Consider the following 22,811-nt stretch of genomic DNA (forward strand, 5'->3'; position numbering starts at 1 on the left):
AGACCGCTGTCATATAGCTGGACTATTACTGAGTGCGGCTTTGAACGAAAGCACAAGTAGGTTTGAAGTCAAAAACGGTGTGCCCTCAAGTACATGCAGGATTCTTCACAAATACAGTCGAACCTCGTTGTGTCGAATTAACGTTTGTGTCGAGCTCATTTGGAAGTCCAAAGTATCCAAATGAAGCTTAACATTGACCTGATGTCTCGAACCTTTTTCCAGGTCCCCACGAGTTCGACACATCGAAGTTCGACTGTACATTGTAGTGATGTAGGGCAATATTTGCCAGCGTTAGAAATTGGCACTAGTCCTGTAGTCCTTACCAAACTGCCCAATGGTAAAGGTATCCTAAGGACTAGTAGAAATTGGCCAATTTTAAGGGTTTTGCTGTATGTTATCATTATGAGGACAAGTGGTCAAAAACAGTTTCTAACCCTGTTTGCGCGATATAAAAATATTATTAAGACGAATTGTTGACTTACTGCCCGAACAAATACATTTGACATGACGATCAATATTTATCATAACAATATGGGTCGTATCAGGGAACGCATCGATCGACCGATGCGTGCTGCTGTGCATTGTGTATATTTTGCAGTGTAATATGACAAACATTGAACGTATCCCTATAGCCACTAATACCTCAGCTGTCTCATTGTTCGTGTCTCACTGAAATCAGAGCAGTCTTGTTCATTGTTTTCTTGATATGAAACCTTATCCACGCGCCCAGTCGTCCCTTGGGCCCGGATGAAACCTATGATCGTGGGTTCGAATCCCGGTTCGCCCCGATAACGTTTCGAGGTTTGTCAGCACCAGAGCGTGCTCGTGGGTTTCATCAAAGTGGTAAACGTCTGAGACCTGCATCACTTCAGGCTTTCCTCCCACATTAAGCTGATACGCCATGATTTAACTAGAATACTGTTAAAAGCGGCGTTAAACCCAGCTCACTTACTCTCTCACATATACACGCCCCGTTTTAAATGGGCATCAAATGTAGCCACTAAGAAATCGTTAATCGCAAATGTCAACCTTCGAGGAAAAGGGAGTAGGTTTGCTATTATTTGTTTAAGCAGTATATTGCTGTGATTTATTCTCGTTCAATGATAGACCCGTCTTCACCAACCTATGCTTGTCGTAAGAGACGACTAACGTGGTCGGGCTCCTTTTGATGCTTGTTAGTCCTGCACCGTGACCGTGGAATATATTTATTTTATGAAAAAATAATAATCTAGAAATGCATACAAAAGCAAGTCTAGCCAGCTCAAGCTAGCTCTATTCCACAGCATAGAGAAAAAAATATTATTTTTAGAGTCAAGAAGGATATTGTGTAATATAAGATTTCAGAGACTAAATGTATTTTTAGAGTCAAGAAGGATATTGTGTAATATAAGATTTCAGAGACTAAATGGATTTTTAGAGTCAAGAAGGATATTGTGTAATATAAGATTTCAGAGACTAAATGGATTTTTAGAGTCAAGAAGGATATTGTGTAATAAAAGATTTCAGAGACTAAATGGATTTTTAGAGTCAAGAAGGATATTGTGTAATAAAAGATTTCAGAGACTAAATGGATTTTTAGAGTCAAGAAGGATATTGTGTAATATAAGATTTCAGAGACTAAATGGATTTTTAGAGTCAAGAAGGATATTGTGTAATATAAGATTTCAGAGACTAAATGGATTTTTAGAGTCAAGAAGGATATTGTGTAATAAAAGATTTCAGAGACTAAATGGATTTTTAGAGTCAAGAAGGATATTGTGTAATATAAGATTTCAGAGACTAAATGGATTTTTAGAGTCAAGAAGGATATTGTGTAATATAAGATTTCAGAGACTAAATGGATTTTTAGAGTCAAGAAGGATATTGTGTAATATAAGATTTCAGAGACTAAATGGATTTTTAGAGTCAAGAAGGATATTGTGTAATATAAGATTTCAGAGACTAAATGGATTTTTAGAGTCAAGAAGGATATTGTGTAATATAAGATTTCAGAGACTAAATGTTAGTCTAGATGCTTGTCTTCGTATCCCATTTGCGTACATTGATGCTCATGATGTCAATCACTGGCTTGTGTTGTCCAGACTCCATTATTGACCGCCGTCCATTATCAGTTATTTAACATCAACCACTTTTTAGGTACTGCATTATAAATGTCTGGGTGGTTCCGTGATTTGCTGTCCGTGGGTTGCGCCCCTTTACCGCGAAGGTTTTTTTTTGTCTGTTGTTATCGCCGCACTCAGTAATGTTCAAGCTAATGACGATAGGCTGTAAATAATCCAGTGTATGCCAGACAAAGAAAGGATTGGTAATGTGTAACGTCCTAAGCGCCCGATATGTGAGAGCACGCAAGCAGCCATGTTTTAGAGTCGCCCCGAGTCGGATCATATGATTTCTCCAGCAACCCGCGTTGATCAGGCGCGCTCATGGGGTTCCCTAGCCTGGGCCCCGGTTCACGAAGCGATCTTAGCGCTAAGTTTATGGGTGTTCGGGAACACCTAGGCCCACTTGCACAAAGCGATCTTAGCGCTAAGATGATCTTAACTCCCATACTTTAACATAGGCTTACAATAGTTGAGCGCTAAGATCGCTTTGTGCAAGTGGGCCCAGGGTGTCGGTTCTATTGCTTAGTGATTCATAAACACATGCTCGCGATAAAGTCGTAATTGTACAATCGGGTTTAGTAGAAAGTGGTGGTGATATTTGCTCGAATATTGCTTAAAGCGGCATAAACCCACTCACTCACTCACTTCACTCCAATTGCATGGATCGATGCTCATGATGTCAATCACTGGATTGTCTGGTCCAGACTCGATTATTTACAGACCGCCATCATATAACAGGAATATTGCCGAGTGCGGCGTAAAACACATCTCACTCACGGTGGCTGCAGCTTGACCTCAGTGATCAGTGAATGAGTGAGTGAGTATGGTTTTACGCCGCTTTTAGCAATATTCCAGCAATATCACGGCGGGGGTTGCAATCGTACCCTGACAGAATCATACGATGCTCTCGCTTTCAACATCTGGTTTGTTTGATCCACAACCAATGATGATGATGATGATGATGATGATTAATTCGGAAAATTCGCTAATAACATCAACATAACATATGCGTTCCACGATGCTGAGTGAGTGAATATGGTTTTTACGCTGCTTCTAGCAATGTTCTAGTACTATCACGACGGACAACATAAATGGGCTTCATGCATAGTACCCATGTGAGGAATCGAACCCGGACTGACGATCCGACGCTTTGACCACTGTGACCACTGGGCTACTACACCAACAATATTTTACAAATATCTATTTTAAAAGCATTTCTCTAATATACATAGTTTCTTGATAGTAATTTTGGTGCCATTTTTATATAAAAAAAATCTCCTCACGTCTCATGAACAACAAATATAGGTCCCGTTGTTTGAACCTCATTAGACCGCCTCCGTGGTCTTGTGGTAGAGCGTCCGCCCGGAGAGCGGAAGGTCCAGGGTTCGATCCCGGGCCGCGTCATACAAAAAGACGTTAAAAGATGGTACTTCTTGTTACCCTGTCTGGCGCTCGGCATTAAGGGGCTAAAACAAGGACTGGTCGGCTCGGAGTCAGTATACTGTGTCTGAGTGGGGTATTCATGTTAAACTGCGGCATGGTATCTCAGTGAGCTAGCACTATAAATCGGCATCAGTCCGGACTAGTACAAGCAGCCACACATACACACACGTGCATGCACGTCGCTATATAAGTGCAATAATCTTGGACGCGACGTTAAACCCAATTTCACCTCACCTCACCTTGAACCTCAGTATCACAACTGCCCGTTCACACCCCATTGTCTGCCGTAAGAACAAGAACAAACCTCTGCCCGTGGGGGTTCCTTGGGCTCAGAAACCCCTTCCCGTGGGGGTTAATTGGACACAAGAACCAACCTCTCCCCTAATATGTCCCAATTACCCTAACCGTGTCGAAAGAGCCAAATTCTGAATGAGGAATTAATTGGCCTGGCTGATTGTGTGACTTCGTTGCCAAACCTCATAAATTGTTACTCGTGATGTTAGATAAAGTTGCGACCGTGATAAAGGTTGAATACAACTGACGTAAAACAATATTCATTCACTTGTGCATATCTGAGGTGAACGGTTGGACATGGTTTAATGATGTTATCATTGTTTACAGTCGTTTGTCTAGTGGGTAAGGGTAGCCCAGTGGTTAAAGCATTGGCTCGTCAACCTGAAGGCCTGGGTTCAATTCCCAACGTGTGCAATGTGTGAAGCCCATTTCTGGTGTCCCTCGACGTGATATTGCTAGAATATAGTGGCGTAAAGCCGCCGTCATATAGTTGGAATATTACTATGTGCGGTGTTATACAACAAACAAACAAACAAACACTCTCAAAGTCTGGTGGATCAGCTCGTTTGTCAAACCCTCAGATATTGATATTTGTTTATTTCAGACATGACGTCATTCCTATTGTGATGGGAGGATCTCCGTCGGACTACAGGCGAGCTGCGCCGCCCCATTCCTTCATCCACGTGGACGACTTCGAGAGCCCCAGTGCTTTGGCGGAGTACTTGAAGCATTTGGACCAGAACGAGGATTTGTATAATGAGTATTTTCTCTGGAAAGGAACAGGATCGTTCATAAACACGTTCTTCTGGTGTAGGATATGTAGTCTGCTTCACGACGTTGATTCCAGGCCGCCATCTTGGTTTTCGGACGTTGACAATTGGTGGCGCGGGCCTCATGTTTGTATAGGGAAGGAATCTTGGCGGAATAAATCGATGGAGCTGAGCTGATGAGTGGGATCGAGATGTTTAAGAACAATACTATCGTCTGTGATCTTCTGTGATGCAAGAGTTATCTACCGTGACGGCGATTCCCCGTCGACCGGCAAATCCAGTCTGTTGCTGCCTTCGGACAATCTACGTTCCAAGATGCAATATTTTTATAATTATTTTCTAAATCTCAATTACCAAGATTTTGGAAAGATGTGTTTATATTCGTATGTGTCACATTAGGTTGAATGTGCATATGCATGGGCAGAAATCTCCATGGAAACGGGGCCAAGTTTGGGTCGGAAGATCAAGTTTCCGATTGTTGTTGGAATTTGTGGGTGTAAGCATTGGTGTGTTGTGTGGGGATATTTATCGTTGAAGTAACAAGCTCAAGTCATTTTTTATGAGGTCTTAAAATGGTTTTTTTTAAAGAACGTTCGCTATTAAAACCTGCATGGTTGTGACTATAGCTACGTATACCCCTGCCTTTGTCACACCCACCGTGGGAGATATTTGACGGGTGACAGAGAAATCGGGTTTCATCCGTCCGTCTTTCCGTTCATTCGCCTGTCACGCTTTCCGACGCTGGCCTCAGAGCCGGTTTGAAATAATCTAACTGAACAAAGACTACATGGTTAATTTTTTTCTTTCTTCTTTAAAAAATAAATTTGTCTGGAAAAAATACACGTATTCACGGTAGTTTTGTTAAAAGAGCGGAGACCAAAACTATTCAAATGAAATTAAGTTCAGAAATGATACAAATATGTATTAAGATAAACATGACATTTGCATCCACGATAACTGAAGACTTAATCTCCGTACTGAATCCATAATCTTGTGATTCAATGAATCTTACATATATAAGATCTTATGTAGTCATGCTCCGTTCTTCACATCGGTTGGGGTTATCTTCGTTTCCTTGGTTACGTTGTTGTGAAAAGAGATGTAATTGTCATGCGTCATCACTTTTCTACACATTCAATAACCCGCGGGGTTTTTTTGCGTTGGCGGGGAATATTGGCGACCAGGCTACCGTGTGTATGTTGGGTCGTGACGATAGCGTTTGTCAAATATCGCACTAAATAATTCACTGATTGCTAGGGTACCAGCTGCAATGCAGCCGGCGACACGAATCTATCGCTTACAGGTTGACTTTGGCTTAAAATGACCAGATGTGAAACAGTATGTATTGTATTCTTCTACAGTAACTGTTATAAATCTGATACATATACATTACCATGACAAATATAATTCATACGTATGTTCACCCAGTTTCGCTTAATCAGAAAATCAATAACCCTGCGGATTAAATATTTACTGGTGCGCGGGGATACATTGAATTAATTTAGATAGGACAAACTATTTGAAATAGCCGAGGTTCGTGATTGGAAAAAGATAGCTTGTGTCACATGACAGTCAGTTGAGTATCTGGTTGAAATATGGCCTCCTCTCCTGTTGATAATTAAACCGGGTGAATATAGGTAATGTTTTCGATAAGACAGAGCTTCAGGGCCACGAAGATAATCTCCATTCCTTGAAACGTTAACTGCTTTCTTAACCATCAGAATATTAATGCTCCGGTGGCCTTGTACTTGGTTTAGTGATTGACGCGGCCAATGCTACCCCGGGTAAGCTCGGATTGGTCCACCGATCCCAGTACACATTCGTGACCACTCGTGTCATTCCGGACAAACCGGGGACGGAAAGGCGCGAGTTGTGACGATTGAACTCATTCGTGACCCAACTCGTGTTATTCCGGGACAAGCCGAATAGCGACTCGTGCCCCTCTCATGGCCATTTTTGCGACCGGGTTCCGTCTTAGCGCAGACGGGCATACCTAAAACAATTGTCAACTCGTTGCGTAATGGTTCACATTTATTTCCCCATGTATTATATATATTTCAGATGCAATTTAAAGCACATCGAGACATGTGGAATTATACAGTATGATTGAACACATTTAACGGTGTCTTAGGTATATTCTTAGATGCAAGACATATGTAAAATAAAAAAATATTTCTGAGGGATTCTTTGACGAAGAACTTGAAATCATACGCGCATTATGATTGGTTTGTCGTATTTTCGCACATAACATTCATCGATAGGGGGACGAGTCTTCTTGCAGGCTACGGAAAGGGGCGAGTGGTGACGAATGGATTGAACTCCGAGGGCACTGAAACGGTGGCAGACGACTGTAGCGAATGTGTGAGTTTAAATTACAGTTGCATCGGCAATATTGACGCCATGTAGCGATAAGAACAAGGTATTCATTATCAAGTCGCTGTTAATACCAAATGTATGTGTTTATGATTTGATATATAATACTACCGTTATTGATATTTTCTATTTTTGAAAATATATTGTTTTCGTTGTTTTTGTACAGACACACTATGCTCTTAGTGTTTGTGAAGTGTTGTTGTAGTGTTGGGAGAAGGCAGTGTTGTCGATTCCAGGGAGTTTTTCAAACATCTTTAAATAGTAGCTGTGACCTGGGTTTATCTAAACATATAACAGCTTTCACGAGCTGATCAAACACAACCCGGTGTTTCATTCAGAGAAATTGTATGCTTGAATTTCTTTAGTGAACTACCATGGTCCGCTATTATTCGAGGGGCAAGGGTGACCTCTTAGGCGTCGCTAGTCGCTGTTTAGAGTTGCGTCCCTTGGGCACGCCAGATACCTATGTTTGTGGGTTCGAATCCCGTATCGCCCTGATTATGTTTCTAGGTTTGTCAGCACCATACCCGTGCTTGTGGGTTTCACCGAAGTGGTAAACGTCTGAGACTGCATCACTGCGGGCTTTCCTCCCACATTAAGCTGACACGCCGTGATTTAACTTGAATAGTGTTAAAAGCGGCGTTAAACCCAACTCACTCACTCACTCCATGTTCTTCGACTCTCGTCTAAAACTGTCTCTCTCGAATTATCGTCTTTAACGACGTTAGAACATCTGTTTTATACCACTCAAAAAAAGTCAGGGAAAACCCGATTTGTTCATGTTACAGGTCATGGCAGATTAACTATAGTACAGTAAACTACGGTTATAAGGAACTTAAGGGGCGGTCGGGTAGCCTAGTGGTTAAAGCGTTCGCTCGTCACGCCGAAGACCCGGGTTCGATTCCCGACATGGGTACAAGGTGTGAAGCCCATTTCTGGTGTCCCCCGCCGTGATATTGCTGGAATATTGCTAAAAGCGGCGTAAAACCATACTCACTCACTCACTATAACGAACTTAAAGGGACCACTAATTTTAGTTCGTTATAACCGTAATTCGTTATAAACATATTTTAAGCATATATACCGCAAATGGCTGGGACCAAAAAAACAGTTCGTTATATCCGCCAGTTCGTTATATCCACCAGTTCGTTAAACGTAGTTAACTGTAACATGAAAAGAGTCGGTGTTCTTGACTTCTCACGGTTTGTCCCAAGACTGCTCCCTTGTATGTCAACACTGCTGGGTCCGTTTCACTCCCTTAAAGTCGAATGTGTTACCAGTTGTGTAGCGAATTCGGGTTGCCATGAATGTGGGTTACTAATGAATTGTACAAAGTTGCTTGTTTTGGTTTTGTAAATATTGAGATCGTTACAAGACTTGTTGTTTTATGTAAGTTTATGAAGTGTTGATGAATTTGTTATGTGTTAGCTGGAGACATTCCATTTCAGAAACAAAAACCGCTGTCATCATATTGCCATGTTAGAAGTTCCCATCTCTTTGAAGGAGATGCTTGGTAGTGACTATAGTGAATATTCACGGATAATTCGGGGGCATGGATGGCCCAGTCGTCTATGGCGCCGCAATTCGCTGTACAGAGTTGCGTCCCTTGGGCACGCCAGAAACCTATGATTGTGGGTTCGAATCCCGGTTCGCCCCAATTATGTTTCTAGGTTTGTCAGCACCATACCCGTGCTCGTAGGTTTCATCAAAGTGGTAAACGTCTGAGACCTGCATCACTTCGGGCTTTCCTCCCACATTTAGCTGCCACGCCGCGATATAACGGGAATACTGTTAAAGGCGGCGTTAAACCAAACTCACTCACTCACTCACTCATGACATCACATATCAGTAAGTTTTGAAAATGTAAGTCATTAGCAAAACTTGTCTTACAAGCGGCTCATCTCCGGTTTGGCGTCGTAATTATTCATTTAAAACTTAGACCCTGTCTCTGCGTAACTTGGGTATTTATTAAGTCAAGGGGAAGCAACAAATGGGTTCAGTTAGTTGACCTACAATGAAATTTGCTTGGATTGCCAAGCTACGCTAATCCATCATCCATCCATCCCCTTTATGGTCCTCTGTTGTGTGGATGTAGTTAGTGTTAGATTAAACACACGCGCAGGCACGCACACACCGACAGACATACGTACGCACACAAGCAGAGGGAGAGCTGTAGTCAGATATTAATAGACATGACTAGATTATATGAATACAAACTATGCCGTAAAAGGCGACTATGCTTGTCGTAAGAGGCGACTATGCTTGTCGTAAGAGGCGTCTATGCTTGTAAGAGGTGACTATGCTTGTCGTAAGAGGCGACTATGCTTGCCGTAAGAGGCGACTATGCTTGCCGTAAGAGGCGACTATGCTTGTCGTAAGAGGCGACTATGCTTGTCGTAAAAGGCGACTAACGGGATCGGGTGGTCAGGCTCGCTGACTTGGTTGATGCACGTCATCGATCCCAACTGTGTGGATCGATGCTCATGATATCAGTCACTGGATTGTCTGGTCCAGACTCGATTATTTACAGACCGCCGTCATATAGCTGGAATATTGCTGAGTGTGGCATTAAACAACAAACCAACCAACCAATACAAACTAGATATATAAATGTTTGGTTAATATGTTCTGTCATTAGGAGGAGAATAATCTCGAGTTCTTGTTCCACAAAACGATCTTAACACCTATAACACTGACTTACGACAGCCGTGGCGCTAACATCGCTTTGTGGAACGGCCCTGTACAGACACCATAACAAACTCAACGTCTTACTCGCCTTACTTTACCAGGATCCGCTGACCGCGGGTTCGAATCCAGCTGATCCTGGATTTGTACCATACCGCGCTTGTAGGTTTAAACGCCTACGACCTTGGTCGCATTGTGCTTCGTGGTATAAATAACGTTGACGCGACCTTCACCCACACTGCTTGGGGCGCTGCTGTGCAGAAGCGAAGAGAAGAAAGCACTGACGCCATTTCTACCGGCTCCGTACATTGTTGATAAATACATGCCCACGTTGTCATGCTGTGTATTTTCACATAGAAGCTTAATTTTTGGATAATAACGTTTATGGTTACATTGGTGCACATGGGTCATGCCCGACAAACCACTAGTATTTGCATTCCCGATAAAGCGCTCGTACCTGCATGCCTGTAAAGGCCCCAAAATCATCATACCTAAAAAGGACGCTAATATTTCCTTTGCTGAAAATACGCGCTGATATTTCAATACCTGATCAGGCGCTTATCCATGCATTATAAAGGTTTTAATATCGGCCTATAAACGTCACAACAATGTAACTTTTGATGGTGTAACCAATTCTGGTTGTTCATGTCAACTCCCGTCATTCCAGCCTTTTCATCCGAATCTCCATGTCTGCATAAACGGGGCCATCTGGGCGTGTCACGTGGACTTTGAATGTAGGCATTGCTTGGTTAGTGGTATGCGCACGTGCTATCCGAGGTGTGACGCAGCCCACGTGATGTCCTGGGAGATGTTCACTGGCTCGGACGGGCGTGAATGTTTTTGTACTTCATTCATGTTTTGTTAGCAATAATTCGGAAGCTTGCTTTCCATTGTAACTTATGTTGACTGGGAGAGCCCGGCGTACAGGATGGAGGGATTAAATCGAAAAAACATGCTGTTTTGTTTCAGTTGAAATTTCTAAATAAACCGTCCTATTATTAATAAACACGTGTGTATGTTGTTTGTGCCTTGGTTATGATGTGCACGATGTCCATGTATTCGAGACCGCCTCCGTGGTCTAGTGGTAGAGCATCCACCCCGGAAAGCGAAAAGTTCTGTGTTCGATCCCCGGCTTCATCATACCAAAAGACTTTAAAAGATGGCACTTCTTGTTACACTGTCTGGCGCTCGGCATAAAGGGGCTAAAACAAGGACTGGTCGGCTCGGAGTCAGTATACTGTGTCTGAGTGGGGTATTCATGTTAAACTGCGGCATGGTATCTCAGTGAGCTAGCACTATAAATAGGCATCATCCAGAACTAGTACAAGCGGCCACACACACACACACACGTACATGCACGTCGTTATATAAGTGCAATAATCTTGGACGCGACGTTAAACCCCACCTCACCTCACCTCATACCACAAGACGTGAAAGATGGTGACGGCTGTCTTGAAGTAATCGAGTCTAGACCAGACAATCCAGTGATTGACATCATCAGCATCGATCCACGCAATTGGGATATGATGACATGCATCAACCAAGTCAGCCAGCTGACCACCCGGACCCGTTAGTCCCCTCTTACGACAAGCATAGCCGCCTCTACGGCAAGCATGGGTTGCTGAAGACCTATTCTAACCTGGATCTTCACGGGCCTCATGATATGCATGTTTGGTGCGCATTGAAAGAATTGAAACACTCCCCTTTTAGTCTACGCTGTACTCTTCGGGGGCACGGGTGGCCAAGTCGTCTTCGGCGCCGCGATTCGCTGTGCAGAGTTGCGTCCCTTGGGCACACCAGAAACCTATGATTGTGGGTTCGAATCCCGGTTCGCCCCGATAATGTTTCTAGGTTTGTCAGCACCATACCCGTGCTCGTGGGTTTCACCGAAGTGGTAAACGTCTGAGACCTGCATCACTTCGGGCTTTCCTCCCACATTAGGCTGACACGCCGCGATATAACTTGAATAGTGTTAAAAGCGGCGTTAAACCAAACTCACTCACTCACTATCTGAGTTATATTATATATGATATCTGTTGTAGATAAGTGTGTCACAAATATTGAACGCGAAGCGAATTTGATGCGCATGGGTGCTTTTTTCGTTTAATTAAGTTTCGATCTTGAACAAATCTCGGTATGTGTCCTGCTTAAAAAAGATTCTAGCATAACTTGAAAAATGTAATTGTAACATGTGTGGGTGCTTGTCAAACTTGCGACGTTATCAAAGCTTATACTATTGACTTTTGGTCTAGGCACGCTGTATATTAATGAATTCACACCTGTTTCATGCTGCAACAAGTTCATACACTCATATGATTATGTAGACATGTGAAGTATATGACCTCGCTATAACGCCAATATAATATTGCATAGACCCAAGTTGGTAACGCTTCTTCATTATTAAATGTATTGGAACATCAAGAGGAACTTCCCTGCCCGTGCACCTAGTGAGAGCATTGTACCTGGGCGTGGCACTTACTTACTTACTTACTTACTAACTTACTTTGGAGATTTAACGTGCGCTTTCCGACTGATGCGTATTTCGCACACGGGCCCGGCCAGGCCATTTAATGTGATTTTGATTTGGTAGGTTATTGTGTTTTTAGATGCGTTTTATTAGTCCCGTTTTTATTAAGAATACGCCTAAGGCCTTGAAGTTTTCTAGTTTATTTTGTGGGTTTAGTATTGCTTCTAGACATACTTACTTACTTACTTACTTTGGAGATTTAACGTGCGCTTTCCGACTGATGCGTATTTCGCACACGGGCCCGGCCAGGCCATTTAATGTGTTTCCGAAAGGGGCGAAAGTGGTGTGTGCAACCCAAGAGGGGGGTTTAGGGGTTGCTTATATAGAATTTGGTAATTTTGAGATTTGGAATAGATGCCGATGGGGTTGGGGAGAAGAATTAAGGGAGCTGGGTATGGTGGATGTTTGTTTGTTTATGTGATTTTGATTTGATAGGTTATTGTGTTTTTAAATGCGTTTTATTAGTTCCGTTTTTATTAAGAATACGCCTAAGGCCTTGAAGTTTTCTAGTTTATTTTGTGGGTTTAGTATTGCTTCTAGAGTTAGAGCCTTGTTTAGATTGAGGGTGGTTTGTAATGCGGTTCGATGTGTTAGGTAGTGTGTGCAGTGGATGAGTGCGTGTTCTGGGGTTTCTGGTTGTTTGCAGTGTGGGCAGTTACCTGCAGTGTGTTTTTTTTAAAAATTTAGGTGGTTATTTAGGTTGGTGTGTCCTGTTTGGAGTTTAGTGATTACTCTGTCGATTTTTTTGGATGGATGGCGAATTTTTGGTTTGGTTAGTGGTTTGCTGAGCACTTTTTTGATTTGGCTATTTGAGTTTAGATATAGGTTATGCCATTTTTTGTGATTTTTTGCTTGTTTACACTTTTAATTTCTGATTTTGAGATGGGTAAGTTTAAGCTTATTTCTGGGATTTTGAGGGATAGTTTAGCTGCTTTATCGGCGTTTTCATTACCGTATATTCCTACGTGGGCGGGTATCCACAAGAAGGTTATTTGTTTGCCTGCCTTAGTTAGGTCGTTGGAGCTTTTAAGTATTTGATTTATTAATTTAGGTCGGTTTTTGGTATTTTTGTTTTGGAGGGCTTGCAGTCCACTTAGGGAGTCGGTAAGTATTAGGATTTTTTTGTGTTTTTTGGATTCTTGATTATGGAGGGCTGAGGCCATGCCCATTAGTTCTGCCGTGAATATTGGGGTGTTTAGGTCTTTACTGCATTTAGTTGTTAGGTTTTGGATGTGAGCATCCCAGGTGAGATGTTCATCGAAAATAAGTCCTAAGAATTTGGTTTGTTTTTGAAATTTGATTGTTTGATTGTTTAGCTGGAGGATTGGGGAGGCGGGTTTCATGTTTTTATGTTTGAATACTATTCCTGTTGTTTTAAGGGAGAAGCCCCATTTGTCAGCCCATTGTTGTATTTTATTAAGAGATTTTTGGAGTAAATTTTGGACCATGTTCATGCTTTTAGTGCGGATCCAGATGGCTCCATCATCCGCGAATTTTGATGTGTTTACTTTAGGGGATAGGCCCTCGAATAGATCGTTTATCATTATATTGAAGAGGGTGGGGCTGAGGATACTGCCCTGGCTTCTAGACAGGCAACGAGGCGTTTTAGTAACAAGCGATTACATCTTTCTCTTTAGTTTAAGGGTTTAACCTCACTGTGCCCTCACCCCAAATGTTGTTATAGTGGATAGTAGGGGATTAACACATTAAATGGCCTGGCCGGGCCCGTGTGCGAAATACGCATCAGTCGGAAGGCGCACGTTAAATCTCCAAAGTAAGTAAGTAAGTAAGCATACTGCCATAACAAAATGACTAAAGTTAATGTTCAATGTTGCTAACTCCCAAGGTGGACAGAAGATGCAAGAATCCTTAAGTTTGCGGATTATGTGACAGAACAGTGGGTGGAAGCTGACAGGAGAAACGTGTGGAACCAGTGTGGGACCCTGGGTTCCAGGACAACCAAACACTTAGAAGGCTGGCACTCAAAGCTGAAGAAATCTGGCTCAAGTCATCCAAACATCTTTAAATTTATTGACATTATCAAGAATGAACAATCACGTTCAGAGACATTATTGATGCAAATTCATGCCGGAGGACGAATGACACCAAAGAGAAGGAAATATCTCCAAATTGACGACAACATCCTGATAGGACAACTTTTTGAGTGGCAGTCTGACACCAATTGAATATGCTGACGCTGTGGCTGAATATGTTGGATTGTGAACTGAATATTTCTGCTGTAAAGTGAATTTGAAATTTATATTTATTTATGCAATACGTAATCTATCAATATGAAATATATGAATTTTTTTTAATATATGCTTCTGTAAAGTGAATGTACTGTTGAAATGTATATGGAATTTTATGAATCTAACAGATAGTAATTGTCTCTATATAGACATGCAACAAACTATAGGCATAGGTAATCCCCCTATTGTTACCCACTTAACCACGGCTGACTACACCTGTACCCTATAGCAATAGGTGAGGGCACAGTGAGGTGTTCCCAGTTTAAGGACAATTAAGATCACTGAAACATTCAAGTGTGCCCGTTACGCTGTTTTGTTTGGTTTGTTTTTTGTTTAACGCCGCACTCAGCAATATTCCAGCTATATGACCTGTCAATCCAGTGATTGACATCATGAGCATCGATCCAAGCAATTGGGATACGAAGTAACACTGTGGTGCATAGAGGTTATCACGCGAGTAAATCGTAAACAGTGTTTATTCCTAATACAGGATATTTACCATCCCCAAACACACAAGCGTGATATCCTCTTTATGATATTATGTCATTCTTCAATTCTGTACTCGAAAATCTCTTCCCATCTCTCACAAACATTATCTAAACATTGCAAGTTTCCTGGAATGTGCGCATTTATATATATATATATATATTACGTCAGAGGGTAAATGACGTGGGTAATTAGTGGGTAATAACGAAATTATTACACTCGCTTGTGTGTCATACTGATTTTACAAAACTCTTGAAAGAATTCCTGTATTACCGTCGCCCGCGCTCGGGCAATACAAGACTTCTTACACGAGCTAGGGGCGGTCGGGTAGCCCAGTGGTTAAAGCGTTCGCTCGTCACGCCGAAGACCCGGGTTCGATTCCCGACATGGGTACAATGTGTGAAGCCCATTTCTGATGTCCCCCGCCGTGATATTGCTGGAATATTGCTAAAAGCGGCGTAAAACCATACTCACTCATTAACTCTTACACGAGCTCCGTAAAATATGTATGACACTTGCTGGTTTGTATTTAAGAATTGACTTCAATATTGTCTGCGGTTATGGATACATAAACACCAACATGAACACTTTGTACATCTACGTAGCGTAGAGGAGTTACGCAAATGTGCACATCAGTATATGCATTTAAGTCCGCTTAAACGCAAGAATATATTGAAGTCAATTCTTATCAATACATAGGTCAGCAATAATAACTTGACAGACGGCTTATCATTAACACAAAAAAATGAAGACAACGGTCAGAAATCAGAGGCATCGTGCAGCACACTAGAGTAGCGCTAACCCAGTCCACCCTATCATCAGCCAATCAGGACGTGGCATTTTTTAGGTTTATGGAAACATAGACGCCCAAACAGTTGCACGGTTAGCCAGTCATATACCATGGAATCACATGGAATTTATTTAATACACTGTAAATTAGTCCTGCACCATGACCGTAGAATATATTTATTTTATGGAAAAAAAATCTACAAATGCATACAAAAGCAAGTCTATCCAGTTCGAGCTAGCTCTATTCTGAAATCAGCATAGGGATTTTTTTTTTTAGGGTCAAGAAGGATATTGTGTAATTGTGTAAGATTTCAGAGACTAAATGCTAGTCTAACTGTAAATCTGTTCTGTAAATAATCGAATCTGGATCAGACAATCCAGTGATTTACATTATGAGCATCGATCTACGGAGTGAGTGAGTGAATATAGATTTACGCCGCTTTTAGCAATATTCCGGCAATATCACGGCGGGGGACACCAGAAATGGGCTTCACACATTGTACCCATGTCGGGAATCGAACCCGTGTCTTCGGCGTGACGAACGAACGCTTTAACCACTAGGCTACCCGACCGCCACGTGACATGCATCAGCCAAGTCAGCGAGCCTGACCACCCGATCCCATTTTACGACAAGCAGGGGTTGCTCAAGATCATTTCTAACCCATGGGACCAGATCTTACATTGTAAAGGAAAGTTTGCTTTTAGTGTTTTCTCAGAAAGGACACAATAACTAACACAGCCCCAGCATGGCCCGATGACTTGGGGTATTGCTCATGCTGTCAATCACTGGTTTGAATATTACTGATTGTGGAATGAAACAATATGCATGACAGATATTATACTACCATCAGTATTAAAACTGATCAGTTGAGAAAGTGGCCCAGGTAGCAGTCCGACTTTGGGCCAACGTTATCACTTACGTTGGGCCAACGTTGACTATCAACGTTGGCCCAACATCATTTTGACCGGCGGCCCAACGTTGGGCCAACGTCAGAATTCCGACCGCGACATTGCCAACGTTGGGCCAACGTCTGAATGCTTACTGGGGACAAGATCAATACAATGAAATAGCCAGTAAGGTTCACAATATGTCTCGTTTCGATATGAATCGACGAAAAACTTATAAAAACTTTGTCTGCATTTTTTGTTAATGGTGATAATAACGTTCCATTCGAGCCAAGAATATTAACTTTTTTAAATTTCTGTTTTAATAAATCGCTGTTAGGATATAAAACCACAATGTTGATCACATGGGCTCTTCTCTCTGTAGGACAGCCGCTATAGCTCATTCAACAAACCGTCGTATAACAAATAAGCTTTTTTAACACGTGTGCTTCAAACATGTTAAGGGAATTAATATTTAATATCTCAGTGCATGATGGCAGTACTTTCTTTTCTATCACAAAAGCTTTAGGATGAATCGATTAAAGTAATTCCATGTCAGCGAAAAGGACTCATCAACCCCACTTGAAATCAATGAAAAGATTAACAGTACTGTCTTCTGGTCCATGCAGCGTAGAGCATGGTTCCAGATCGTTGAAGTTACATGTCTTCGAGAGGGTCGGGCGTGGGGGGTGGGGAGGGGAGGGGGGTGGTATTCGATTGGATTGTTCAGGGGGTGTCATATTTTGCTGACAACCCCCATCTTATGTAAAAAAAATCTTCTTATAAATCTTGAGTGACATTGTGATGACCAAATCACACAACACGTAATATAACATTAGTGTTTAAATACTTACACAACTTGAAGACATGCTGGGCACCGCGTGTAATATATCATTTTACGTGCGCTTCTCAGCCTTTGTTGTGCTATCTTTGTTGTTTAACACCGCACACCAATATTCAAGCTGTAAATAATCGAGTCTGGGTCAGATAATCCAGTGATTGATATCATGACATATGATCACTGCAATTGATATACGATAACATGCATCAAACAAGGCAACGAGCACCTGACCACCCGACACCATAAGCCACCTCCAACAAGCATGGGTTGCTGAGGACCAATTCTAACCCGGATCTTCATTGGAAGGGTGGGGCAGAGATCATATACATGTGTACGGTATATGGTCTCTGGGTGGGGATTTGTTGATCACAGTACCACGCTACAGTAGATGCATTTTGTTTCAAAGTAGTCTTGACTTGTTCATCTTTTTGGTATACATCTAGTTACGATTGAACGTGCAACTAATACAGAGGTGGTGGTGAAATGGGGTTTAACGTCGCGTCCAAGATTATTGCACTTATATGGCGACGTGTGTGTGTGTGTGTATGTGTGTGTGTGTGTGTGTGTGTGTGTGTGTGTGTGTGTGTGTCTGCTTAAATTGTACTAGTCCGGACTGATGCCGATTTATAGTGCTAGCTCACTGGGATACCATGCCGCAGTTTAACATGAATACCCCACTCAGACACAGTATACTGACTCCGAGCCAGTCCTTGGTATAGCCCCTTAATGCCGAGCGCCAGACAGGGTAACAACAAGTACCATCTTTTAACGTCTTTTGGTATGACGCGGTCGGAGATCGAACCCCGGACCTTCCGCTCTCCGGGCGGACGCTCTACCACTAGACCACGGAGGCGGTCACTAATACAATTGCTGCCTGAAACACGTGATGTAGAGACTAAGGATGTGAGCCATGGCAGACCAAGTTTTAGTCATCACAGGCTCCCCAAGCAGTGCCCACGGGCTCTACGTCTTTAGTGTCAAGTACTAAAGCTTCTAACGGATCTACAAATCGCAGTGCTTCTAAGTGTGTCGGGCACTGAGCCGAGTATAGCAGATCGAGTGTTAGTAAACACAAACCTCTCAGACAATGACCTATCATCAATCGCAGTGCTTGTAAGTGTCTCGCAAAGTTTGTTAAGAAGGTCACTGGTGCAAACCTGTATCTTTCAATGAGTGGGTAACAGTTTTGTTTGTAAGATAACAACTGAATAAACGTGAATTGTAAGTCATATACAGGCAAATACCACCTGCTGATCATAGATAATACCAATATATACTTCCGTATAGCTCCATGGTGTGCACGTGATGGCGAGTCGACCAGACAATCTTGTGACTGACATCATCATAACATGCAACAACCAAGTCAGCGTCCTTAGATTGTACAGTCAGGGGCACGGGTGGCCCAGTCGTCTAAGGCGCCGCGATTCGCTGTGTAACCATAACTATCAGTTTTGTCAAATAATTTCCCCGAGACTTAAATATTGTGCAAGAATTGCCGTCAGTGGGATCGCCAGTGACTATGAACATAGAGAGGGTGTTGTGAAGTTCATTAAGATTTAAACTTTATTTCAAGGCACGTACTACCTCAATGATATTTACAATGTAAATGTTGACAAGTTCTTTTGACGAATGCTTCCTATGGCGTCTCCACTGCCTAGGGTACTCACAGCATTCGTGTTGAGGTGTCCAAATATTGATCGACCCAGCAAACAGGTGTGTGTATGCACGTGTTTGTTGCACCTTATACTGCGGCGTGTTGTGTAAACAAGGAACAGAATACACAGGTGGTGCAGACAAGCTGCTGCGAGCCTATTTCATAGACAAACAGACAGGATACTATGCACACGGTTTTTATGAAACAATTATCGATGTGTAATAACATTGGGCAAGACTTTTGTGGATTAAAAAACACAAACATTTGGAAAACTCAATATGTTTGATATTCATATCCATATACCAAATGATGATTCGTGTTTTTCTGGGTCAAAGATTATGAAAATATGACAGTTAAAAAGACGGGTTCGCCAAAATCTATCACAGCTATAGGGGGTTTGGATAGTGGGGAGGGGGTGGGGGTGCTACAAAGTATAAATTTGGACATTATAATTTGGTAGTCTGGTAATTCATTACAGGAATCGGCCATGACAAATGGTAGGGGGTGGGGATCAGCAAAATACGGTACAGCCCTGGGACCAATACCACTTGGTGACATGTTTAAAAATAGCAATGGTCTGACTAACGTTCCGGGCAAAAAAAGTATACACTTGAAAACAGTGAAGAGCTTAGGGCCAAAAGGGGCCAAAATACACTTTAGCCCTTTCTGCATATTATTGCATGAATAACATCTATGAGTTCTTGTCTACTTGTAGATTAATTATTGTATGTTTTCATTGATAACTTTTTGAAATATACCTATTTAAAATTCTGTAAAAGGGCCAAAGTCAAGTTCCAAATAGGCCAAAGTCACTTTGCTAGATGTTGGCCCTTTTAGCTCTCATTTCCGTGTGTGGCTGAGACTGGTTGTTCAAGAGATTTTGAAAGTTTGGACTCATTATTATTATGTTTCAACTATTTCAACAAAGTTTTAAAAGAACTTCAATAGTATGTGTTTATACTTTCAGTAGTAGTTCAATCAATCTCACATGTTAAATCAAGACCCGTGAAGATTCCGGGGTAGAATAGGTCTTCAGCAACCCATACTTGCAGTAAAAGGCGACTATGCTTGTCGTAAAAGGCGACTAACGGGATCGGGTGGTCAGGCTCGCTGACTAGGTTGATACATGTCATCGATCCCAATTGCGTGGATCGATGCTCATGATGTCAATCATTGGATTGTCTGGTTCAGACTCGATTATTTTACAGACAGTCGTCATATAACTGGAATATTGCTGAGTGCGGCGTTAAACAACAAACCAACCAAAGCAAAGCAGAGCAAGAGCAGTGACACCAAGCGGGGGAACCAGTCTAGTCACCACTGCGCCGTGTGGCCAAGTTGTACGCATGCAGCCAATCAAAACGCGTATCAGCATCACGTGATATATACACGTAAAAGAAAATGGCGACTCCGATAAACGTCGGTAACATACACTATTCGGCATCCAAAGTGTCACCACTCAATAAACGACCGATGAAAAGTAGGTACGTAGATTAACTGTAACAAATTTATGAGTTTTGACGGTTGCATCGGTCCAATTCTCTAGGTTAAACTTTTCACAGTGCTATTTGAAACGTCAGTCTAAATGACTGTAGGCAACACTGTAGGCCTAGACGAGATTAGGTCCTTTGGCCTAATACGTTTCTAAAACTCAACATACGCTCATAAATACACTTCACAGTTTTAGATCCTGCAAGAAAGTATTATGTGATGTCATTAACAACCATTTCAGGGAAAGCATAAATACAACAGTCGACATCTGAAAATAATGTATTGACAAAGAAGATTTCCCCATTTTCGCATTTCACGAAAAGGTAAGGATGTCATCTGTGGGTTGACTCCACGTCCTGCTACATACTCCCCCGTCAACAGAAGGCACGTCCCGGGCCGTATAGTAGGGTACTGAGGCTTATTTTGCTCAAATCTAATATGAACGTGCTCAGCCCCACGTTGGGCGCCAATGTCGCGGTCATAAAATTTCCGAGTCCATTGATGGGATTCGAACCACGGACCTTCTGATCCGAGGTCGGACGCCTTGTCCACATGACCAAAGTGGTTAACCCCGTCAGCAAACTGACAAGGTAAAGGATGTCATCTGTGGGATGACTCCACGCCCTGCTACATAAGCACGTACTGTTAGTGTATTGTGAGCTGTTGTATGTTGCCGGCAAGCATGGGTTGCTGAAGACCTATTCTACCCCATTTCAAGGGTCCGCTGACATGGCGACATGACGGCTGTCTGAAAATAATCGAGTCTGGACCACACAATCCAGTGATTGACATCATAAGCATCGATCCACGCAATTGGGATCGATGACCGTGGATCAACCAAGTCAGCGAGCCTGACCACTCGATCACGTTAGTCGCCTTTTACGACAAGCATAGTCACCTTTTACGGCAAGCATGGGTTGCTGAAGACCTATTCTACCCCGGAATCTTCACGGGTCGACTCGCCAATAGAGTATCTTTGGGATGTTCTCGGGCAGAGAGGTACCCAAGAGATCCGGCACCCGCCAATGTGGCCTAGCATGGGAAAGTTCTTCAGACGGAATGGCGGGCAATACCATAGCAGCCATACGCAAGTTTATCAACAGTATGCATCAGCGTAGTGCCATTCGTCACCACTCGCCCCTTTCCGTAACCTGCAAGAAGACTCGCCCCCCCTATCGATGAATGTAATGTGCGAAAATACGACAAACCAATCAGAATGCGCGTATGATTTCAAGTTCCTCGTCAAAGAATCCCTAAGAAATAATTTTTGATTTTATATATATCTTGCATCTAAAAATATACCCAAGACACAGTTAAATGTGTTCAATCATACTGTATAATTCCGCATGTCCCGATGTGCTTTAACTTGCATCTGAAATATGGGGAAATATATGTGAACCATTACGCAAAGAGTTGACAATAATTGTTATAGGTTACCCGTTTGCGCTAAGACGGAACCCGGTCGCAAAAATGGCCATGAGAGGGGCACGAGTCGCTAATCGGCTTGTCCCGGAATAACACGAGTTGGTCATTAATGGCGTAGTGCAAGTATCGCCCAACATGGTGGACACACCAGATAGTGATCTACACGCCCGAAATTAATTTTCAGACTTTTTTCGTCATTAAATCCTCTTTTCGTCTGTTCCTTTTTTGTACGTATTATAGTTGTACCGTGTAAATTAGTAGATTAACCTTCTGTGTTTTTTAACATTTAGACACGTGTGTCGTAAACATCGTATGACATGAACACGAATATAACATTCTATTTTTTACCGAAGAAGATGTCTCAATATAGAACGAATCTAAAGCCCCCGTTACACTATCACAAACTTTGACCAAGTTGGGTGTTTACACTCAACAAAGGTTTTGACAGGCCGTCAACGTTTTGGCGGGAATTATCTTGCCAAGACGGATGCTACTGACGAAAAATGTTTTGCTGTTGTCATATGTATTTTGCATATGGCCATGTTGAAAAGACGGAGTCTGAGTACACAACGGCATATTTGGTCCCGAGAATGGCTGCTCGTTGTTGAACCAAATCAATTAATTCTTCCAACATCTCGTCAGTCCAAAATAGTTGACTAATTTTGCCTTGACTCGATGCACTTCTGGTTGAAAAGGGATAGATGTTCCTTGCATTCTGATTGGCTAAATTAAATCAACGTTATCAAAGTTTGACGAGAAAAAGGATCGGTTTCTTTTCCATCAAAGTCGGTCAAAAA

At 42.3% G+C, this 22,811-nt stretch overlaps 1 protein-coding gene across 4 annotated transcripts in view; it reads left to right on the forward strand.

Moving 5' to 3' along the window:
- The window catches only part of LOC124146870 (glycoprotein 3-alpha-L-fucosyltransferase A-like), a 152,206-nt gene extending 143,855 nt beyond the window's left edge, over positions 1-8,351 (forward strand). For all 4 annotated transcript variants that reach the window (XM_046517386.2, XM_046517391.2, XM_046517385.2 and 1 more), the window contains one exon: positions 4,444-8,351. In XM_046517386.2, the coding sequence (XP_046373342.2) occupies positions 4,444-4,786 (343 nt within the window). In that variant the 3' untranslated portion in view covers positions 4,787-8,351. The remainder of the gene's footprint in view (positions 1-4,443) is intronic.
- Positions 8,352-22,811: the final 14,460 nt, after the last annotated feature.

This window comes from Haliotis rufescens, unplaced genomic scaffold (genome assembly GCF_023055435.1).
Source record: "Haliotis rufescens isolate VD_foot unplaced genomic scaffold, xgHalRufe1.0.p SCAF_6, whole genome shotgun sequence".
NCBI lineage: Eukaryota > Metazoa > Mollusca > Gastropoda > Lepetellida > Haliotidae > Haliotis > Haliotis rufescens.